Source organism: Heterocephalus glaber, unplaced genomic scaffold (genome assembly GCF_053883595.1).
Source record: "Heterocephalus glaber isolate CG9 unplaced genomic scaffold, H.glaber_assembly_v1.0 deba00001564, whole genome shotgun sequence".
In the NCBI taxonomy this organism is placed as follows: domain Eukaryota; kingdom Metazoa; phylum Chordata; class Mammalia; order Rodentia; family Bathyergidae; genus Heterocephalus; species Heterocephalus glaber.
Genome location: NW_028258351.1, coordinates 9005264 through 9026584, shown reverse-complemented (window position 1 = coordinate 9026584; position 21321 = coordinate 9005264). Strand labels below are relative to the sequence as shown.

General features: G+C 36.0%; 1 protein-coding gene across 10 annotated transcripts in view; it reads left to right on the top strand.

The window, feature by feature from the left end:
- The window catches only part of Nf1 (neurofibromin 1), a 285217-nt gene that overhangs the window by 152004 nt on the left and 111892 nt on the right, over nucleotides 1-21321 (top strand). For all 10 annotated transcript variants that reach the window (XM_087191932.1, XM_021248915.2, XM_021248918.2 and 7 more), the window contains 9 exons: nucleotides 97-236; nucleotides 603-725; nucleotides 1447-1530; nucleotides 2579-2695; nucleotides 3259-3440; nucleotides 3560-3771; nucleotides 7500-7661; nucleotides 7801-7904; nucleotides 19169-19304. In XM_087191932.1, coding sequence (XP_087048058.1) covers nucleotides 97-236; nucleotides 603-725; nucleotides 1447-1530; nucleotides 2579-2695; nucleotides 3259-3440; nucleotides 3560-3771; nucleotides 7500-7661; nucleotides 7801-7904; nucleotides 19169-19304 — 1260 coding nt within the window. The remainder of the gene's footprint in view (nucleotides 1-96; nucleotides 237-602; nucleotides 726-1446; nucleotides 1531-2578; nucleotides 2696-3258; nucleotides 3441-3559; nucleotides 3772-7499; nucleotides 7662-7800; nucleotides 7905-19168; nucleotides 19305-21321) is intronic.

The window sequence follows — 21321 nt, the reverse complement described above, 5'->3', positions numbered from 1 at the left end:
GGGAGAAGGTGATATGTAGGACAGTCAGTTTCATCTCTCTAGTCTGTCTTTTGTGCATTGATGGCAAGTCACTAATACAGTTTGTCCTTTGTATAGGTTTTATTGACTGACACCAATACTCAATTTGTAGAGCAAACCATAGCTATAATGAAGAACTTACTAGATAATCATACTGAAGGCAGCTCTGAACATCTGGGGCAAGCTAGCATTGAAACAATGATGTTAAATCTGGTCAGGTAAGCATTCAACTACTAAAATGTAGCAGAAAGATTTTTTTTTTGGTACCAGGGATCGAACTCGGGACCTTGCTTGCGCTGGCGAAGCAAGCGCAAGGAATCACTGTGCTAAATCCCGGGCCCAACAGAAAGATTTTAAGAGGTAAGAAAAACACATTGATATTGGTAGTGATGAGAAAATTTTTAATCCTTTTGTTTACTGCACTCAAGGTAAACTAGAAGTTGTATATGTTCTTACTTAAGTAAACTAAAAATCTTGATCATGCTTTACATTTAGTAATTTTAATTAGAGATTAATGAAAGCCTTTGTAGTACCTCCTTTTTGTCTATATCTGATAATTTTAAAAAGTTTCTTTTTCTGAATAGGTATGTTCGTGTACTTGGGAATATGGTCCATGCAATTCAAATAAAAACAAAACTATGTCAGTTAGTTGAAGTTATGATGGCAAGGAGAGATGACCTCTCATTTTGTCAAGAGATGAAATTTAGGTGAGTTCTCAAAAGAGCAAATGAGAGTCTTGTGCATATTATGTTAAATGAAATACAGAAAAATAAGTTTGTGCTTCCCTGAGGAAAGGAGGAAGTGGAAAGACAGCATATTCTCTCTCCTCTCTCTCTCTCTCTCTCTATATATATATAATTTTTTTTTTTTTTTTTTTAGGGGGAGGGTACTGAGGATCGAACTTGGGACCTTGAGCTTGTAAGACAGGTGCCAGAACCACTGAGCTAAATCCCCAGCCCTATATATTGTTTTCTAATGAATAGCTTTACGAATTTCCCAAAGCCTTGTGCCTTTGGAAATGACTTTTTTTGTTGTTGTGTTGGCCTTTTGAGACAGGGTCTCACTGTGTAGTTCAGGCTGGCCTTGAACTTGATATGTAGTCCAGGCTGGCCTTGAACTCACAGTGATCCTCCTGCCTCAGCCTCCCAAATGCTGGGATGAGAATGTCACTTTTTAAAACTTATGTTATACTTGCACTAAGAAATTGATTATTTCCAAAATGGTACCATAGCAGAGTGCTAATATGGAGCACCAATATCTAAGTTGTATCTGTGACTTTTTTAAAAGCTGTGACAGCAGTATCTTTTTTAATGAAGTTGACCTGTTGCCTGGGTTATTTGTTTATACTGTAAAAATCTTATGTATAAAGATGTGTGTATGTGATTTTTTAAAAATTGTTTGCTATTTCCATCTTGTCACATTGTACAGGAATAAAATGGTAGAATACCTGACAGACTGGGTTATGGGAACATCAAACCAAGCAGCAGATGATGATGTAAAATGTCTTACAAGGTAAAAAAAAAAAAAAGAGAGAGACAGAGAGAGAATGACTTTTAAGTATTAGCAGCCTTTATTCTGGCCCTAAAACTATTTGTTATAGCTATCATAGATATATTTCATGTGTAGTTGTTTTTTGGATGTTAAGCTTTTATTGGTTGGTTGGTTGGTTGGTTGGTTGGTTGGTTGGTTGATTGATTGATTGCAGTAGTGGGGATTAAACCCAGGGCCTTGCACGTGCTAGGCAAGCATGGTGCCACTAACCTATATCTGCAACCCTTTTTATTTTTTATTTTGAAACACTGTCTCACAAAGTTGCTCAGGCTGGCCTTAAATTTGCAGTCCTAAACCTCCTGCTTTCAGCATCCCAAGTAGCATGTAGCACCATGACTACCAAAGATACTAGTCTTTATTATTACCTTTCTTTTTTTTTTAACTGAAAGACTTAGCAAAAACAAATGTTAGAAAGTGTTGTTTGGAAAATTGGTGTTGTCAATTTGAGAAGAATAGTTTACAGTTATTGAGAAAGAAGATACATAAAGCTTCTTAGGTTGTATTTATTTTATGATTAGATAAACGCACAAGTATTTGAGGAGTTTAATCGTGTAGAGTCTTTCTCAGAAGTAATTGCTTTAATGATAAATATATAATATACATTTAATGATAATGACACATATCACTAATGAACTACGAACTGCATCATAAGCATTTGTACAAGTATCTTTGGCTAGGGCTAATTTGATTGTGTATACTTTTGATTGATTGATTTTTGTGTTGCTGGGCTCGAACTCAGGATTTAAGTGCTAAGTAGGCACTCTGTCACTGAGGTTTAGCAGTAGTCCCCAGTTTTGATTTAAGGCAGTCATCATACCAAGATTACTTTGCAGAAAGTTACCATCTTCTCGATTTGAGATGATTTTTACATTCTGGGGTCTGTATATTCAAATTACTTAGGTTGTGCTAATAATTTGTTTAGTAAAATAGGTAGTGCTTACAGTTTTTTTGAGGGAAATGTTGAGTAGAGAATCTGAAGATTCATAGTGTCTGAATTATTTTTCTTCAGAGATTTGGACCAGGCAAGCATGGAAGCAGTAGTTTCGCTTCTCGCTGGTCTTCCGCTGCAGCCCGAGGAAGGAGATGGTGTGGAATTGATGGAAGCCAAATCACAGTTATTTCTCAAGTAAGTTTTTCAGCCACCAAACATACAAAGCAAAAACCAAATACTCCCCACCGCAACGCAAATGTAACCAGTGGCTGATTATACTTAGAATTATGGCCACTGCTGCTATCTCATAAAGTATGCCCTCCTAATGAAGAAATATTTGCCATAACAAGCCTAGGATGGGAAAACAACTGTGTATTGTGGTTTTTAAAGAAAATGATGTGATAAATGAAATTTTACCTGTAATAAAACCGAGATTGTTTCATTAAGTAACTTAAAATGTCATTAAACTGTTGGACCACTAATTTTATATGTTAAATATTAAAAGTGACACATTTACTAGGAAACACTGCATCTATTTCATGCTTATGTTCTTTAATGTATACAGGGGTTTGTCAAGATAAAATCATACTTAACATATTAGCATCATAATAAGACATCCTGACTGATTACCCCAAGACTGGAGAAAAGCAAATGTCCAGGGCCACTCATGTGATGTGCATGTGATATTTCAGAATGTCTGGTTAGCTTTCTGGTTGTTGTGACTTTTGTTCTTAAAGGTTATTCTTTGTATTTCTTAGGTACTTCACATTATTTATGAACCTCTTGAATGACTGTAGTGAAGTTGAAGATGAAAATGCACAAACAGGTGGTAGGAAACGTGGTATGTCTCGAAGACTGGCATCCCTGAGGCACTGTACAGTCCTTGCAATGTCAAACTTACTCAATGCTAATGTGGACAGTGGCCTCATGCACTCCATAGGTGAGACTGAATAAAAACTTCACATGGAATGTGAAACCTAGAGAGTTGGCGTGTAAAACAAGGAAAAATAACATCAGCAAGGCCATGTTAGTAAATTTGCATCTATCTGTTCATAATAGGTTTAGGTTATCACAAAGATCTTCAGACAAGAGCTACATTTATGGAAGTTCTGACAAAAATCCTTCAACAAGGAACAGAATTTGACACACTTGCAGAAACAGTATTGGCAGATCGCTTTGAGAGACTCGTGGAGTTGGTCACAATGATGGGCGATCAGGGAGAGCTTCCTATAGCTATGGCTCTGGCCAATGTGGTTCCTTGTTCTCAGTGGGTAAGTTTATTGGTCAAGTAGGGAAGAAAGGTGCCTAGTATGTAACAGGTGCTTTAAGATGTTTAATAAATGTTTATTGGCTGAATTAATAAAATTTAAGAGCTGGAAAAAACTTTATACATTTAGTTGAGTGGATTTTAGCTTTGGGGCAATGGTTGGCACTTGTGGCACTTACTAGTGTTTTGTCTCATTCCACCCCACTGAAAAATTTATTTAAACACTGATTTGAGAACTGTAAGCCATATGATCTGGTGTTTTTGTACGTTATATAAAAAGGTCATTAGGTTGTACTTCATTTTAGTTAGTTGTTAGTAATGCTAGAACTGGAATCTATGATTGGTGCCTGTTTCCTGCCTCCAGTTTGCTATTCTTTATAATTCTTTATACAGTTTTATTTTTTAACTTAAAAATTATTTGCACTTGAAAGTGTTCTGTTGCTTGTTTCAGACACTGAAGACGTATATAGTTATTTGGCTTCTCTCAATAAAAATTTTCAATAAAAATAAATCAAATCATTCCTTTTTTTTTTTTTTTTTTGGTACGGGGGATCAAACTCAGGTCTGCGCTTGGAAGGCAGGCGGCAGAACCACTGAGCTAAATCCCTTGCACTAAAATCACGTCATTCTTAATAATATTTGCTAAAAGTTTGGAAAGGATTTTTTTCCCTCTTCTCATGTTAAAAAGCCATTTGGTTTATAGTCTCTTAGTCATTGTCCTAAGTCATTACCCTAAGGCAATGATTTTCTTTCTTTTTTTCTTCATTGGTAGGGATTGAACTCAGGGCTTCATGCATGCTAAACAAGTTATTTACCACAGAGCTACATCCCTAGCCCAAGTTATTTGGTTTATATTCTACCAAAAATGACTTAAATAATAGTAAATTCTAACTAGTAATCTGTCATTGCCTGTAGATTTGTTTCTGTTTTTTAAAAAAGTTTGTAGGATCATATTTCTCATACTTAAAGTAAAATTCAGATATTTGAGGAGGGGAGTACTGAGAATTAAACCTAGGGCTTTCGCACAGAGCTGTGTTCCCACCCGTTTTAATTTTTTTATTTTGAGACCAGTTCTCACTAAGTTGCTGAGTTATCTAGGGTAGGCTTGAACTTTCATTCTCTTCCCTTAGCCTCCCAGAGCGCTGGGGTTACAGGCGTGGGCTACTAGGCCTGGTGTAATTCAAATTCTTTACCTTGGCGTACAAAGCTGTACCCAGTTCTGTTCCTCCCTCATCTCTGTCTTTATCATTATGCCATCATACTTCCTTCTTGTTCACCCAGTTTAAGCCACATTGTCACTTTCATGTTCCTCAAATTTGTTATATTTATTTGTCTTAAAGCACCCTTGCTACTGCTGCTGCTACTGTCTAAAATATTTCTTTCCTCTGATTACTTTGATTTTTTTTACTTGAATTTAGTAAGAACATTTAACATGAGCTCTACTCTCTTAACATATTTTTAACTATACATACAATATAGTATTGCTGGCTGTAGGCACAATATTACATAGCACTTCTCCAAAATTTACTCATCTTGAATAATTGAAATTTTATATCTGTGAATTAGAACACCCCCAAATTATTGAAATTTTTTTCAAGTAAGAAATAAACAATTTTATTAGATTAACTTATTTGACACATTAAATTACACAAAAGAAAATACATACAGCTATATAAAAAGAATCACATTCTAATGCTACTTGAACATATACCAGTGGTCAAAAAATAATGAATTACAGAACAAACATGGAAATTTAAAACAAAAAAAAACAGCCTGTGCAGAAAAGTTTCAGGCTTCTAACTTCACTGAATTCTGTGATGTGCTTCTTGTATTCCTCAGTTTTTCCTAAGTTGTTCTCACTTTCTGACATCTGCCGAAGATTGTATATGGCCCTGCTAATCTGGACTGTTAATCTGGGATCATCATCCAGGACTCTTGCAGTATTTCTGCCTGCCTTTTTTTTTCTTTTGAGACAGGGTCTCACCATGCAGTTCAGGCTGCCCTTGAACTCACTAAGTAGCCCAGGCTGACCTCAAACTTGTAGTGGTCCTCCTGCTTCAGCCTCCCAAGTGCTGGGATTACAGGTGTGTGCCACCATGCCTGACCAATGCCTGCTATTTAATGGCATAATTTTCACCATTTTTAACTTTCATTTTTATCAATTTTCTTGAAAATTTTCAGTTCCCAGCATTACAAAAAAGTCCAATAAGCTTTAATTCATTTTATTTGTTTACAGTAAATCTGAGTTTTATATTGAATGACTTTTTTTTAAAAACTTGGGATTGAATCTAGAGTTTCATGCATGATAGGCAAGTGCTTAGCCTTTATTTTGAGAAGGAATCTTATATGAGACCAGATCTGTTATATCTAAAATAAAATAAAATACAAAGTAACACTTAAATAATTTACTTCTATTTTGTAAATGGTGTTAAGCTCATTTGCTTAGAGTTTTCAAATTTAGAGGACAGGTTAGAGTAGAAAAAGCATCTAACAGAGTAATCTAAAAAATAACTTCTGTTTTGTAACTTAGTCCTCATAATTTTACTGAACTTCATAATGAAGGATAAAGTTTTTAAATTTTGTCAGTTTTTTTGTTTTGGCTTTTTTTTGAGACCAGGTTTTGCTGTGCAGTCCAGGTTGGCCTTGAACTCATGGAGATCCTCCTGGCTCAGCCTTCCAAGTGCTGGGATTACAGGCATGCACCACCACATCCAGCTGGATTTTTATAATTTTTTTACTTGTAGATTATTATTAGTTAGGATTATTGAATATTTTCCTTTATTCACATATCAGATTGTATACCTAGGACTAGGTCAGGTTTAGAGGACTATCATCCTGGCCTTTGTTGTCACTGCTTGAATTTTGTTTTGTTTTGTTTTTGGAGACAGGGCCTCACTATGTAGTTCAGGTTGGCCTTGAACTCACCATGTAGCCCAAGCTTACCTTGATCTTGCAGTGATCCTCCTGTTTTAGCATCCTGAGTACTGGGATTACAGGTGTGCACCACCATGCCCAGCACACTGCTTGAATGTTAAAGTATCTTATTATAGCTAATTTTCTCAGCCTGTGATTAAACAGTGATTTGTTGTCAGATCATTTTTCTTGAGTGCACCAAAAACTACTTTATTGTAGGGAATTACAAGTTTTTAAAATAATAGTTGGGAATTTCAACACTCACACCCATCTTGCTTTGTATGTAAATCTGGCTGATCTCTTAGTTCAGAATGCCAAGTCCAGATCCATTTGTTCTCGGTTTTGTCAAAAAGCGTATAATCTTTCCATTTTTGTTGTTTCTCTATCTGTTCCATATTTACTCTGTTCCCCTGATGGTATGAGGAGAGTAGAGCTCTTCTGGTCACCAGAGTCTTATTTCTCCCCAGTGATTTTCTAAGAAAATGATCTCTACAAATTAAACTTTGCTTTCATTCTCTATTTCTTTTCTTTATTTTGTGATGTAATTTGAGCTGAATCCTGGAGTCTTTTTCCTGATAATGCCTATGTTTCCATTATAATACTTTCACCAGTTAATACTTAGAATTAATAGCTTATTGTATACTTACATAATCACATGTCATAGACACCTATAATATAAAGAAATTCCAGAGGCAATATTAATTAGTTACCATTTGCCTCAGTTTAGCAGTTGGCTGTTAGCCTTGGATTTCCCTTTTGTCGAGTACTGACTTATGCTTCAAAATTGTTGACACTAATACAATTTTGTTTTATTCTCAGGATGAACTAGCTCGAGTTCTGGTTACTCTATTTGATTCTCGGCATTTGCTATACCAGCTACTCTGGAACATGTTTTCTAAAGAAGTAGAATTGGCAGACTCCATGCAGACTCTTTTCCGAGGCAACAGCTTGGCGAGTAAAATAATGACATTCTGTTTCAAGGTTTGTATTATTCCTCTGTGCATGTGTGCTGAGGATTGTCAACCAGTAATTAATGTACTGAATGGGCAGAACAGGTTAGGTTTTTTAATGCAAGATATATGAAGCTGGCAAATCAGTTTCTAATTGTACATCTCTTTAGGTCTATGGTGCTACTTATCTACAAAAACTCCTGGATCCTCTATTACGAATTGTTATCACATCGTCTGACTGGCAACATGTTAGCTTCGAAGTGGATCCCACCAGGTTTGTCATCTTGTATACAGCTGCCTTGTTTTTTCACTATCGCTGCATGAAGCAGGGCCCTTGTAATTGTCCCTTTTGATCCTTAAAATTAGTTAATTATAAAATCTATAAACAAGTACATTTTCCTTTACAAACAAAAATAAAACATTGCAGATATAATTAAGGGCATCTTTGGCTACCACCTATAGACTTTTACTGAATTATTCTGTTCTTTTCTCTTTTTCCATGCATTTGAATATGCATATATGTAATTGTAGAAAATATATAATATGAATGCTTAATATAAAGGGTAATATATACATAGTTTTTAACGCAGTTTTTAACGCAGTTTTTAAATCTTTGTGTCTGCCGGGCGTGGTGGTGCATGCCTGTAATCCCAGCACTTGGGAGGCTGAGGCAGGAGGATTGCTGTGAGTTACAGGCTAGCCTGGGCTACATAGTGAGTTCAAGGCCAGCCTGAACTACATAGTGAGACCCTGTCTCAAAAAAACCCCAACTTTCTGTCTTTGATCTTTCTATGGCTGTGTGTAAAGATTAATCTCATTCTTTTATGCTGTATATTATTTCATAGTTTGGCTGTGTCATGATTTATTAACTTCCTAATTATTGTTCCAGCATTGTCTTCTCATTTTCAGGCTATTTTCTGTAGAAATTATTCTTTTAAACATAAATCATTTTGTCACTTTTTAAGAAAACATTAGTGGTTCCCCATTGATGGCAAGATAAAGCACAGACTTGTTTGCTTTATAGTCTGGCTATAATCCACCTTTACCTTATCACTCTTTCATATGTATTCTTTAAGTTCCAAGGAAATATGCACGTGTTATGTATTTTTTAAGTGGTTTAGAACATAGGTGTTTTTGGGATTGGAGATGCCTAATAAATAATGTCCCTCATCTCTGTTCAGGTTCAAAACAGAAGGCATAAGGGAGATGAATGAGTTTTTACGGATAGGGAGGGATATCATTTTGACCTTCCAACCACATTTGGCATGCTACCTGGCATTTGGTTAACATTTTATAAATATTTATTGAATTAGTGAATTTTAACTGATTATTTTAGGCTTGCTTTTTCTAAGCCATATTTTAACATTTTATCTGTCAGGATCATACCGAAAGGTTAAGGTTATTTTTTACTTCAAGTTCAGAGCTTCTTAATGATTATTCTTCCAAGAAAATTATCATTTGGCAGTTTGTATCAGTTGATATTTTTGGCCCAGCCTTTGCTCGAATTTCATCTGTGATATTTAATCAGAACTCTAGCACTGAATTAGCTAGTTTTTAAAGTAGTTATTTTTTTAAAGCCATCTTGTATTGTGCTACCATTAAGGAATTTTACTAGTTTTGGACAAGTTCTCATGCTTACATTTTTGGGAGACAGTTATCAAGTATGCATTATTGTGAACTATAGTCACCAATTCAGTAGATCTCTGGAATTACTCATTCATCCTCACTGTAACTTTGTACCCCTTGGCTAGCATTCCTTCATTCCTTTCCTCCACCACTCTCCTCTAACCCCTGGGAACCACCGTTCTATTTGCTGCATCCATGAATTTGACTTTTCTAGATTCTACATATAAAGTGAGATCATGCAGTATTTGTCTCTCTTTTTTTTTTTTTTCAATAGATAGTCCAAGCTGGCCTCAGACTTGCTATGTATCCCAGGCTGATCTCACACTCAGATCCCATGGTTCTCCTGCCCCGGCCTCCCAACTACTGGGATTACAAGTGTGTGCCACTGTGCGTGGTTAAGTATTTGTCTTTCTGTGCCTGGACTATTTAACTTAACGACTTCCAGGTTCATCCATAATGTCACAAATTACATGGTTTCCTTCTTTTTAAGGCTGAGTAATATTCTCTGTGTATGTTCATACACTAACATATATCACATTTTCTTTTTCCATTTGTTCATCAGTGGATTTTATATCTTGGCTATTGTGAATAATCCAGCAATGAACACAGGTGTGCAAATATCTCTTTGGCGTATTTGATTTAATTTCTTATGGATGCATACACAGAAGTGGGATTGCTGGATCATATGGTAATTCTATTTTTAATTTTTGGGGGGACCTGCACACTGTTTTTTGTAACAGCTATACTAATTTACATTCCCACCAACAGTGTACATTGCTTTCCTTTTCTCCATATTTTTGCCAACACTTATTTTCTTTCATCTTTTTGAAAATAGCCATTGTAACAGATGTAAGGTAATAAATTTGTTGATCATTTGTATGTTTTCTTTTGAGACATACCTGTTCAGATCCTTTGCTTGATTTTGTCATATTGTTTCTTGCTGTTGAGTTGTTTTAATTCTTTACATATTTTAGATATTAACCCCCTATTAGACGTATGGTTTCATATTTTCTCCCACTTCATAGAAAGTCTCTCTATTCTGTTGATTGTTTCTTTTACTGCGAAAAAACATTTTAATTTGATTCAGTCCCATTTGTGTGCTTTTTTTGTTTTTGTGCCTTATGCTTTTGGATTTATATCAGAAATTGCTCAGACCAATGTCAAGAATTTTTTTATGTTTTTGTCTTATGTTTTGTCTTTTGTCTTGTCTTTTGTCTTATGTATCTTTTGTAGTTTCAGGTCTTATGTTTCAATCTTTAATCCATTTAGAGTTGATTTTTGTAAATGGTGTGAGAGAAGGGGATCCAGTTTCATTTTTTTCCTATGTGAATATTCAGTTTTCCCAACCCCATTATTGAAGAGACCATCTTTTCCGCATTGTGTATTTTTGGCACCTTTGTCAAAGATCAACTACTATAAGTGTAGGATTTATTTCTGAGCTCTCTATTTTGTTCCATTGTTCTATTGGTATATATCTGTTTTTATGCCAGTACAATGTTGTTTTTATTATTGCTGCTTTGTGGTATATTCTGAAATCAGGTAGCATGACCACAGTGTTATTTTTTTTTTTTTTTCACAGTGTTATTCTTTTTCTTCAAGATTGCTCTGTGTATTGGAGGTCTTTTGTCGTTCCATACAAATTTTAGGAATTTTTCTGTTTATGTGAAAAATGTTATTGGATTTTTCATTATCATCATTGAAAATTATCATTGAGATTTTGATAGGAATTACACTGAATCTTTAGATTACTCGGTATGAATGTTAATGTTCCATAGTTTTCAGTATACAGATCTTCTATATCCTTGGTTAAGTTTATTCCTAAGTTTGTTTATTTATTATAAATGACATTGTTTTCCTGATTTCTTTTATGTTTTCTTTTTTTTTTTTGATACCGGGGATCGAACTCGGGTCCTTGTGCTTGCGCAGCAGGCGGCAAAACCACTGAGCTAAATCCCCGGCATGATTTCTTTTATGGATGTATAGTTTGGTGTTAGTGTATAGTGATTTTATGTTGATTTTATATCTTATAGATTTACTTAATTTGTTTATTAAACAGTTTCATTTTCAAAAAGTTAAAGAATCACTTAGTGAGAGAATGAATTAATTGCTTGATAGAAGTCTACTATATCAAGTGCTGCAGGTGCAGATAAAAGAACTAAATGGCAAACTAATGTATTCAGGTTGCCTATAGTCAGAGTGAGCCTCCCCCCACATTTAAAGAACTTGAAAAATCCACATTGCAGTTTTTTATGGCAAGAAAAACTTGAAGTCAGCTACTCTGTTTAGATCTATCAAAGGATTGAGGTCACAGATCAAACTGTCACCCCTAAAACTCGAGAAACGGGTGAATATGGAATATCATAGCTTACCAGGACAAGAAGATGGTGGGCTCAGTTTCTGGTAGGAATACCTAGACCATAACTGGTGAATTGCTGAGAATTGAGTGTGGGGTACCCGAGAGTTCAAATTCTTCCTGGGAGGCCAGGCTCAGCGGGCCCCCACAACTTTGTGAGTTTTACTTCCAGAAGGCTTGCTTGATTCTCAAAATGAAAATGGGAGAAAAATCCTTTTGTGCTTTGAGCAGGGGAAAAAGAGAAGTAATCATTTAAAAATATCCCCATAGGGGTCTATTATTTCTAATAAAGTTTTGCCCTTAAGAGAAAATTACTTTACCACTGAGCCTTATCTCACCTGGAAGATGGGCTGTGGGCCGAACCCCACCCCCCACCCCAGTTTCTGGCCTTCCTGTCTCACATAAGGAAAAAGAAGAAGAAAAAAAGTAAGAAATTCTTCTGAAGGCCACAGGACTTTGGACCAATAAAACAAGGGAGATGAGACCAGAATCAAGGAAAAAATTAAATTCCTGAACCAAGGTACCACTGCAGAGCAGAAATTAATGAAAATAACAGAAAATCTGGTTCTTTGAAAACCAAACTGAGGAAAAAAAGTTTTGTACACATAAACACTTAAATAATTGAACACACAGCTTAATTTTACATTAGATTTAGTGGACTGACCAACAAGTTACCATTGGCACATGGGAAGCAAGAGAGCACTGTGGCTAGAGGCAGTGTGTGAGAAGGATGTCTGGAAGAGACGATGGTATCCCTGGTGCTGATCTGAGAAAACCTCCTGAGCCTTGTTGAAGAAATTGTTAACCCAAGACCATTTTTTTCTTGTGGCTTCCCAGTAATCCCCAGCAATGATTAATTAATACATATCTGTCTCTGCTTTGCCATTTTGTCTTTTTTTTTTTTTTGGTGTTCTGGGGATTGAACCTAGGGCCTCATTCGTGCAGAGCAAATGCTCTCTCTTCCCCTGAGCTACACTCCCACCTTTTTACTTTTTTAAAAAATTTTAAGACAGGGTCTTGAAAATTTCCCAGGCTGTCCTCAAACTTTTGATCTGCCTTTCCACCTCCTAGCTGAAATTACAGGAATGTTACCTCTGTGCCTGGCAAGCTGTTTTCTCTTTTCTGTCAGTAATGAAAGAAACATACTTTTTTTCTCCCTACTCAGCATTCACACTCCCTACTCACAATCAAGCTCACCTGGCTATGTGCCAGTCTTCAGATATGTGGGAATCCCCTACACTTACATACATACATACACACACACACACCAAGTACATAATTCTCCAGTGGACTCCAGTTGGTTGTCTATGATTCAATTCAATTTCAACATTATCTACTTGGAGATAGCATCAGATCCTACAGATTTAAGGGCTCAGTCCCTTAACATTGCCAGCACTGCAGATGGCAGTCACAAGCCCAGAGTTGTAACTTGTACTTTAGACTAAAAGATTATAAATTGGTTTTCCCATAACCTCCTCTGCTGGTTTTATTAATTTGCTAGAATGGCTTATACTTTCCATACATTTGCCTCCTTACTCTCAAGGGTATTACAAAGGATACAAATGAACATCTAGGTGGAAAAGATGTATAGAGCAAAGAACTGTGAGGAAGGAGATTTAGATTCCATACATGTTTTTAGGTGTACGACCCCCCAGGACCCTCCATGTGCTCAGCAACCTAGAAGATCTTCAGACTTTCTGGTTTTCTATGTAGGTTTCACTATGTCGGCTTCATTATGTAGGCATGTTTTAATTGAATCATTGGTCACTGGTGTTAGACTTAACCTGCCACCCTTTATCCCTCCCTAGATGTTGATTCTGGTGACCAGTCCTTGTTCTGAAGCTTTCTGTGGGCCCCCAGCCATCAGTCATGTCCAGGGGTTTTAGAGGCTGTGTGCCAGATACTAGGGGAAGAAACCAAGGCAAGGAACCAGGGAAACAAATATATTTATCACAATATCACAGTGTCCTTAAATTATTATATTCATTACTGAGTGTATAATACTTGGTGTGTATGTCTTTCTCCTCATCAAAAAGTCTAGAGGCCAATTGTTGAATATTCACCACCTGTTAGTAAGATACCAAATAATAGATGTAAAATAAATTTTTATTAGATTGAATTGAGTACCTGGCCCTCCTACTACTTCATGCTGAAATACTTCTTTTTTGTGTATTGGCATTCTGTCCTGTAAAAACTCACCTATTCCATGAAATCTTCCCTGCCTTGTAGTTCATATTAATGTTTGAAGCCTTATTGTATTCATATCCCATACCATATAGGGACCTGTGAGGAATCTGGAGTATTGACTTGAGAGTCCAAAACATTTGTATAATATGGAAAATAGTATAGAAATAAAAAATTACTAGTCAAGATATTGAAAATAACTATTTACTTAGACTTGGTTTGGTAAGGTACTGTGCTAATCTTTTTAAATTAAAAATACTTTATTACTAAAAATCTTGATCACCTGGGCCATCAGGGAGTCATAATCATTTTTTAAATCTGTTGTTGGTGGAAGGTCTTGCCTTGATGTTGATAATTGCTAAGTGATCAGGATAAAATTTAGGGTAGCTGTGGTCCATCTGTTTGTCCTTCTGTCCATTCTCTCTCTCTCCCTCTCTCCCTCTCCTCTCTCTCCTTGTCTTTCTTCCTTCCCTTCCCCTCTCTTCCATTCTCTCCCTCTTTCCCTTTGTTTTTCTTTCTTCCCTTCCTCCCTTCCATCCTTCCTTTCTTCTGCTGGGGATTACACCCAAGGCCTGCTGCATACTAAGTACACATTCTACCACTGAGAGATACACCTTCAATCAAGCCTGGCAATTTCTTAAAACCAACGAAGTTCACCACATTGACTCTTTGGTAAAAAGTTTCTTTGTAGAATGTAATACCGTTTGGTAGCATTATACCTATATTTTTTAATTGGGGTTAATAATCCCAGCACTTGGGAAGTTAAAGCAGGAAGATACCAAGTTTAAGACCACCCTGGACTACACAGTTGAGATCCTGTCTCAGAAAAAAAAAAAAAAAATGAAGTCATTCTCTCAAACCCTCTTACTACTTTAACAACTAAGTTGGTGTAATTTCATTTGTTACCATTTCAGCCATGTTTATAGCATCTCCACCAGGAGTGGATTTCATCTCATCCATAAGAAGCAACATCTCACCCATTAAAATTTTTGTTGTTGTTTTGTTTCGTTCAAGTCTGGAGTCTATAAGTTGCCCAAGCTGGTCTCAAACTTACCACCTCAGTCTTCTAAGTAGCTGTCATTACAGGCATGTGCCACTGCGCCCAACCTCTCATGCTTTTAAAGTCTTATGATAGAAGGGAGACTATTAGAAAAGAGGAAGGGGATTGAGGGGGAGAGGGCAAGAATAGGGAAGATGATCAAAGTATGTTAATGCATGTGAAAATATGCCAAAAATAAAACCCACTATTTTGTGTAAAATGTACTAATAAAACATAATAAAGTTTTATCATGAGATTGCAGTAATACAGTCACATCTTTAGGTTCCTGTACTGATTCTCATTTTCTTTTTGGCCCCATCTTCATGATTTCTTCCATTGAAATCTTGAACCCTACAAAGTCATTTATTAGGAGTAGAATCAACTTCCCAATTTCCTGTTGCTGTTGATATTTGGACCTCTTCCCACTAATCACAGATGTTCTTTTTTGTTGTTGTTTTTTGTTTGTTTTGTTTTTTGAGACAGGGTCCTGCTATGTAGTTCAGGCTGGCCCTGAACTCACTATGTAGCCCTAGCTGGCCTCAAACTCGTGGTGATCCTCCTGCCTCAACCTCCCCAGTGCTGGGATTATAGGCATGTGCCACCACGCCTGACTTAATCACAGATGTTCTTAATAGCTTCTAAAATAGTGAATTCTTTCTAGGTTTTCAGGAATCACAACCTGTGATAGCTTATAGCCTTACAAAGTACAGTATATTAATACTGTAATAATTAATAATAAAACCTGACCATCAAAAGTATTCCTTGATCCAAGGACTGCAGAAGAGATATTGTGTTAGCTGGCATGAAAGAAAACCTTTTTGTTGGACATTTCTATCAGCTCTTGGGTAACCAGGTGTGTTATCGATGAGCAGTAATATTTTGAAAGGAATCTTTTTTCTGACCAGTGAGTCTCAACAGTGGGCTTAAAATATTCAGTAAACATCATGTTGTAAACTGATAATACTGTCAGGCTTTCTTGTTCCATGTATAGATAGATAAGTCATAGAGTAGATTTTAGTATAACTCTTGAGGCCCCCCAGGAATAGTAAATGGGGGGGGAACAGTATTGTTTTGTACAGCTACTTTCAGCAGGTATTGGAACTGGATCTTCCGAATAACTTCCTGCAGCTTCTCTGTTAACATTTGTTGCTTCACCTTGCATTTTTATGACATGGCTTCTCTTCTTAAACCTCATGAACCAGCACCTTCAGACTTTTGGGGGTGTTTTTGTTTGTTTGCTTGTTTGTGGGGTTTTTTTTGAGACAGGATCTCGATATGTAGTTCAGGCTGACCTTGAACTCACTATGTAGCCCAGGCTGGCCTCGAATTCTCAGTGATCCTCCTGCCTCAGCCTCCTGAGTATGCTACCACACCTGGCTGTCTTCAGACTTTGCTTCTGCAGCTTTTTTAGCTCTCTGAGCCTTTGCAGAATTAAAGAGAGTAAGGGTCTTTTCTCTGGATTAGGCTTTGGCTTAAGGGAATGTTGTGGTGGATTTTATCTTCTTTCCAGACCACTCAAACTTTCTCCATATCAAGGCTATTTCACTTTTTTTCACTATTCATCTGTTCACTGGAATAGAATGTTCAATTTTCTTTCTATTCACAATTTGGCTAATTGGCCCAGGAGACCTAGCTTCCAGCCAATTTCAACCAGATATGTCTTCTTGATTAAATGTAATCATATGAGGGGCCGGGGATGTAGCTCAGTGGTGCAGTGCCTGCCTGGCAAGCACAAGGCCAAGTTTGATCCCTGGTACTGGGAAAAAAAATTTTTTTTAATCACCTGAAGCTTTTGATTTAAAGTGAGAGATATGACTTTTCATTCAAACACTTAGAGGCCATTGTAGGATTATTACCTGGCTTGATTTCAATATTGTTATATCTCAGGAAATACAGAGGCTGATGAGGAATCACCACATCCCAGCATGAATTTTTGCCTTTCATTATTGTAGTCTATATAGCCCATTGGTGTTGGCCAAAAACTGCTTGTTGTTCTCAAGTATTTGTTTCCATATTTGTCTTCTCCACTAATGTAGCAGTCCTCACATCTTTGGCCCTGAAGACAACTTGTAGATGGTCACGGAGGCTGTTGACCTGCTGTAGCCTGGACCTCAGTACCTGCAGCAAGTCTGTTTTGTCCCACATGCTGGTGCTAATCTTGAAATTGAACACTTCTTGAAGATGAACAAAGATGAGCACTTCCTTTAAGGAACTTTGTTTAGCTCAGGAGTTGAGACACGTAACATACATTTTTTTTCTTTTTTTGGTACTGGAGATCAAACTCCAGTCCTTGTGCTTGCACAGCAGACGGCGAAACCACTGAGCTAAATCCCCGGCCCTACATTTTTAAGTAGTGAGTTGTATAAGGAAAATGCTTTGAGAGTTTGGATTGTGCCAGACAGGAAGTAAAGCTTTGTAGGTTTGGTAGCCATTGCATAAAATGTAAAACCATAAAGTTAAGATTATTATTCCTGTCTTACTGATGAGAAAAGCTGAGGCTCAGAGAAGCTGAGTATTCTGCCTTTGGAATCTCTAGGTTTAATCACAACACCGTCTTTATAAGTCATACTGATAAGCATCAGCAACAGTGATTGGATGTGGGAAATAATAAAATAAAGCAGGAAAAAGTGACATCAGAGCTTGAATGATGTAATTAAGACAGTGATGGCTTCATTGACATTATGAGGGGAGCACAAGATAAGACCTATGAATAAGAGGAAAAATCAGTTCGTTTTAGACATACTAGGTTTTAGGTCCCAGGGGAGGGACAGGTAACATTTAATAAGTCAGAATGGATATGAAAGTCATTTCTCAATAGGAGAAACCTGAGTGGCCACAAAGTATATGACAGTATGTCTAACCTTACTAGAATTTATGGACATAAAGGCTAAAAATATGAGACATGCTTTCCTGCCTACTAGACTGGCACAGGTTGAGCATCCCTAATCCACAAATTTAAAATGCTTCAGAATCTGAAATGTTTTGCTCATCATGGTCCTCAAAAATTTTCAGATTTTGGAGCATTACAGATTTTTGGTTTGGAATGCCTAACTGATGCAGTATATGTAAATACTCCAGAATCAGGAAAAATCCAAAACACTTCTGGTCCAAAGCATTTCAGATAAGGGATATTTAACCTGTACACTGAGAATGCAGTGCATTCTTACTGGTTTTAGAGCTATTAATACATAATAAATTTAAATTTTTATATGCTCAGTTACACATTTTTAGTTAGTTGCCATAGAGACACTCTTGCATACACACAAGAATATTCATTGTAATGGTGTCTGTAAAAGTGAAAAAAATTTAATGTTTTAAAATAGGAAATCATAGTATGCAGGGCTAGAGGTACAGCTCAGTGATAGAATGCTTGCCTATCATGTGTGAGGCTGTAGGTTTGATCCCTAGTACCACACAACCAACCAACAAAACCCCCCACAAAAACATGGTATACAATGCACTATTACACAATCAAGTGAATGCACAAAATCTTCATGTTTGTGGATAAATAGTAGAAACAAAATGTAGAAGGAAGGATGACTATTGTGTTTTATTAGTGTTAATGAAGGTTTTTGAAGCTTACATCATCATATATATGTGTTGATTTTTTTCATATAGGGTTATACATATAGAGGAAAGTGAACTGGAAAATACCTGCTATGCTTATTTTAGCTGTCTCCTCCACCTGTGCCCCTTTTTGCTCAGGTGTTTTACAGCAAATCCCAGAAATAATGTTTGCAACAGGTACAGACTTTAAACACACATGTACACACACAACTGTATTGTTTCTACACTCCGCAAAATAAAAAATAATCCCTAATATTTTTTCTTCATGATATCAGTGTTTATTAGAAATTAAAGTTGTATCATATCATAATAAAATAAATTTGAGTTTCTTGGCATTTCTAACAATGATCCAACAGAATTATCACATCAAAAAGTAAGTGGCAGCATTTTCTCTTTTGAGACATGAAGAAGGTTTCATAGAAAATGGTGACTGTGCTCTGAAAAATTAAATGACCGAGAATGGCTCATGAGTCAGTTTCACTGAAGTAGTGTGTGTGTGTGTGTGTGTGGTTTCTTTTTTAAATGGCAAATGTTTGCAGCACATAATGATTACATTCCTCATGGGGGGTGGTACATGTACATAATATATCTTAATTCTTTAAAATATTTTAGGTTAAACTTGTTGGTTGTTTCAAAATTGTCTTTTTTACAAAATTGTTGTTCATTCAAATCAGGATCAAAAGTCCACACATCGAATCTGGCTGAGTATCTTTTAAAGAGTCTTTTAAGGAGCGATTTTGTTTCTTTTAAACTTTTCCTTTTTCTGTAGATTAGAACCATCAGAGAGCCTTGAGGAAAACCAGCAGAACCTCCTTCAGATAACTGAAAAGTTCTTCCATGCCATCATCAGTTCCTCCTCAGAATTTCCTCCTCAGCTTCGAAGTGTGTGCCACTGTTTATACCAGGTATACTTAAAAGTTAGACCTTGCCATTATTAATCCAAAGCTAAATTTAGAAAAATGCTTGACCAAAGAGTTAGCTACTGACCTTGAGTATTTGAGCAAAATACTGAATCAGGTAGGTGAATAATACATTGAGTTGTTGTTGGAATTGGCTTCGAAAGAAACTTCAGTTTTTCTTTGGAGATTTTTGAAGTATTTTAAGAGAATACTTTAAAATATTAAATTTTTTCTTGCACTGGGAGCATGTTTAAAATTTATTGAATCTATCGAATATGATGAATGTAGCTGAAATTATATACATTATGGAATTTTGTTATCTTTTGCCTAAATTACTTAGTCTTTCACACTGGAGGCAGATCCCTCACTTTTTGCATCATGAATTACTTGATCTGTAATTTTGGTTTCTTCATTAAGATACAATTGGCTTAAAAAAATAAGAACCAAGATACATCATGTACAGGTACAAATTCCCAATGATGAATGTGATCATAATGTATACCTAAAATGTACCAATGAACTCAAAAAATATAAAATTAAAAAAATAGAAAACCATTAAAAGTTTTAAGCAAGGAAAAAAAAAAGATATAATTGGCTTGTATCTTGTTCTCCTAGGAACGCGATTGTTGTTTACTTTATGTATTATTCTGTCATATAAGATGTATTTCATCATCATTCAAACAAAGTAGTTAGACTTTCTCATCTCATACTTACTACTGCAAGTAATGCTTCTGAGTTCAGAGGTCCAGTCATTCCCTTCTTGTTGAGGGAATTAGGTCTTCACTCTTTTATGGTTTCTCCTGTTCTTAAATTGCATTTGCAGTTATAGGAATGATTTGTTGCAATAGATGTTCTGTAAATCTACGTTAGCCTTTTGAGAAGGAAGATATATTGTTGGCTCTGGGAATTAGGGGCTGGGGCTGGGGAACAAACTTAAATATTTACCAAAATCTATGCCTTTATCTCTCTTTTTGCAGAGTCACCCCCAGCCATTTGTTTTTTAGCACACAGCTTCAGTTACTTAGAAACATTAACAGCTTCAGTAAAATCACCATTTTAAAAAGCTGTTGGAGGCGGCTCTGTGAGGAAATTTTCCCATTGCTATTTTTAAAGATGTATCTGCTATATCTATAAAAAGAAAACTTTTTATAATATACATAGATGGTAAAGCATATTTAGCATTAAGTCTCTCTTGCTTTATTGTGATTTTATTATCTTTTTAAAAAACTGAAGGAAGCTTAGGTAAACCCCATGCAATTCATTCAGCTAGTTAAATCTGAACCTAGAGGGTTAGTTCTAATATGAATCATAGTAAACAGTGAATATTGTCTCTTAAGCTTAAACTTTATTTAGATTTCTCTTTAAATCTAATTCACTGATTTTCTGTTTGTAAACCCAGGCAGATGAGAAAAAATGAGCACATATTAAAAACAGGTTCAGTCAGCTTCTTGGTTGGCCTGTGTAGTATTAACTGTTTTCAGAGAGCAAATTGGTTTCTAAGTGACAGTGGCTTTGACTTCAGCTTGTTAAAAGTTAAAGGAGACTGGTGACCTGATTATATGGTTCTAGTAGATTTTAGTAGCAATTCTCTGTGATTATCATCCTAAATGAAAAGTTTTTTATATCAGAAACTTGGATACTAATTTGAGACCATGTTATTGATAATATAAAAGGATACCATGATACTTAGTAGGAAATATTTAATGAAGGAATAAATTTCCCCATTCCTTCCACTTCAGTGAACAAGATTCTTGCCAGCTTTCATGGTTAGGAAGGGAAGGAAATACAGTAGTGAAAATAGAGCCAGGTGATGACTGGTAGCTTACCAAACACAATATGTTGTGCTTTTTAGAGCACTTCATAATAAACCAACCTATATTACCTTAATACAGTTGAATTATATTAAATTTTTCATAAATCATTCTTTAAAACATTATTTAAATGTATGTCAGTGCATTATTTAGAAGTATTGAGGAACTTTAACACTGTTGGAGAGCAGAGTCATTTGGAGCAGAGGTATGCT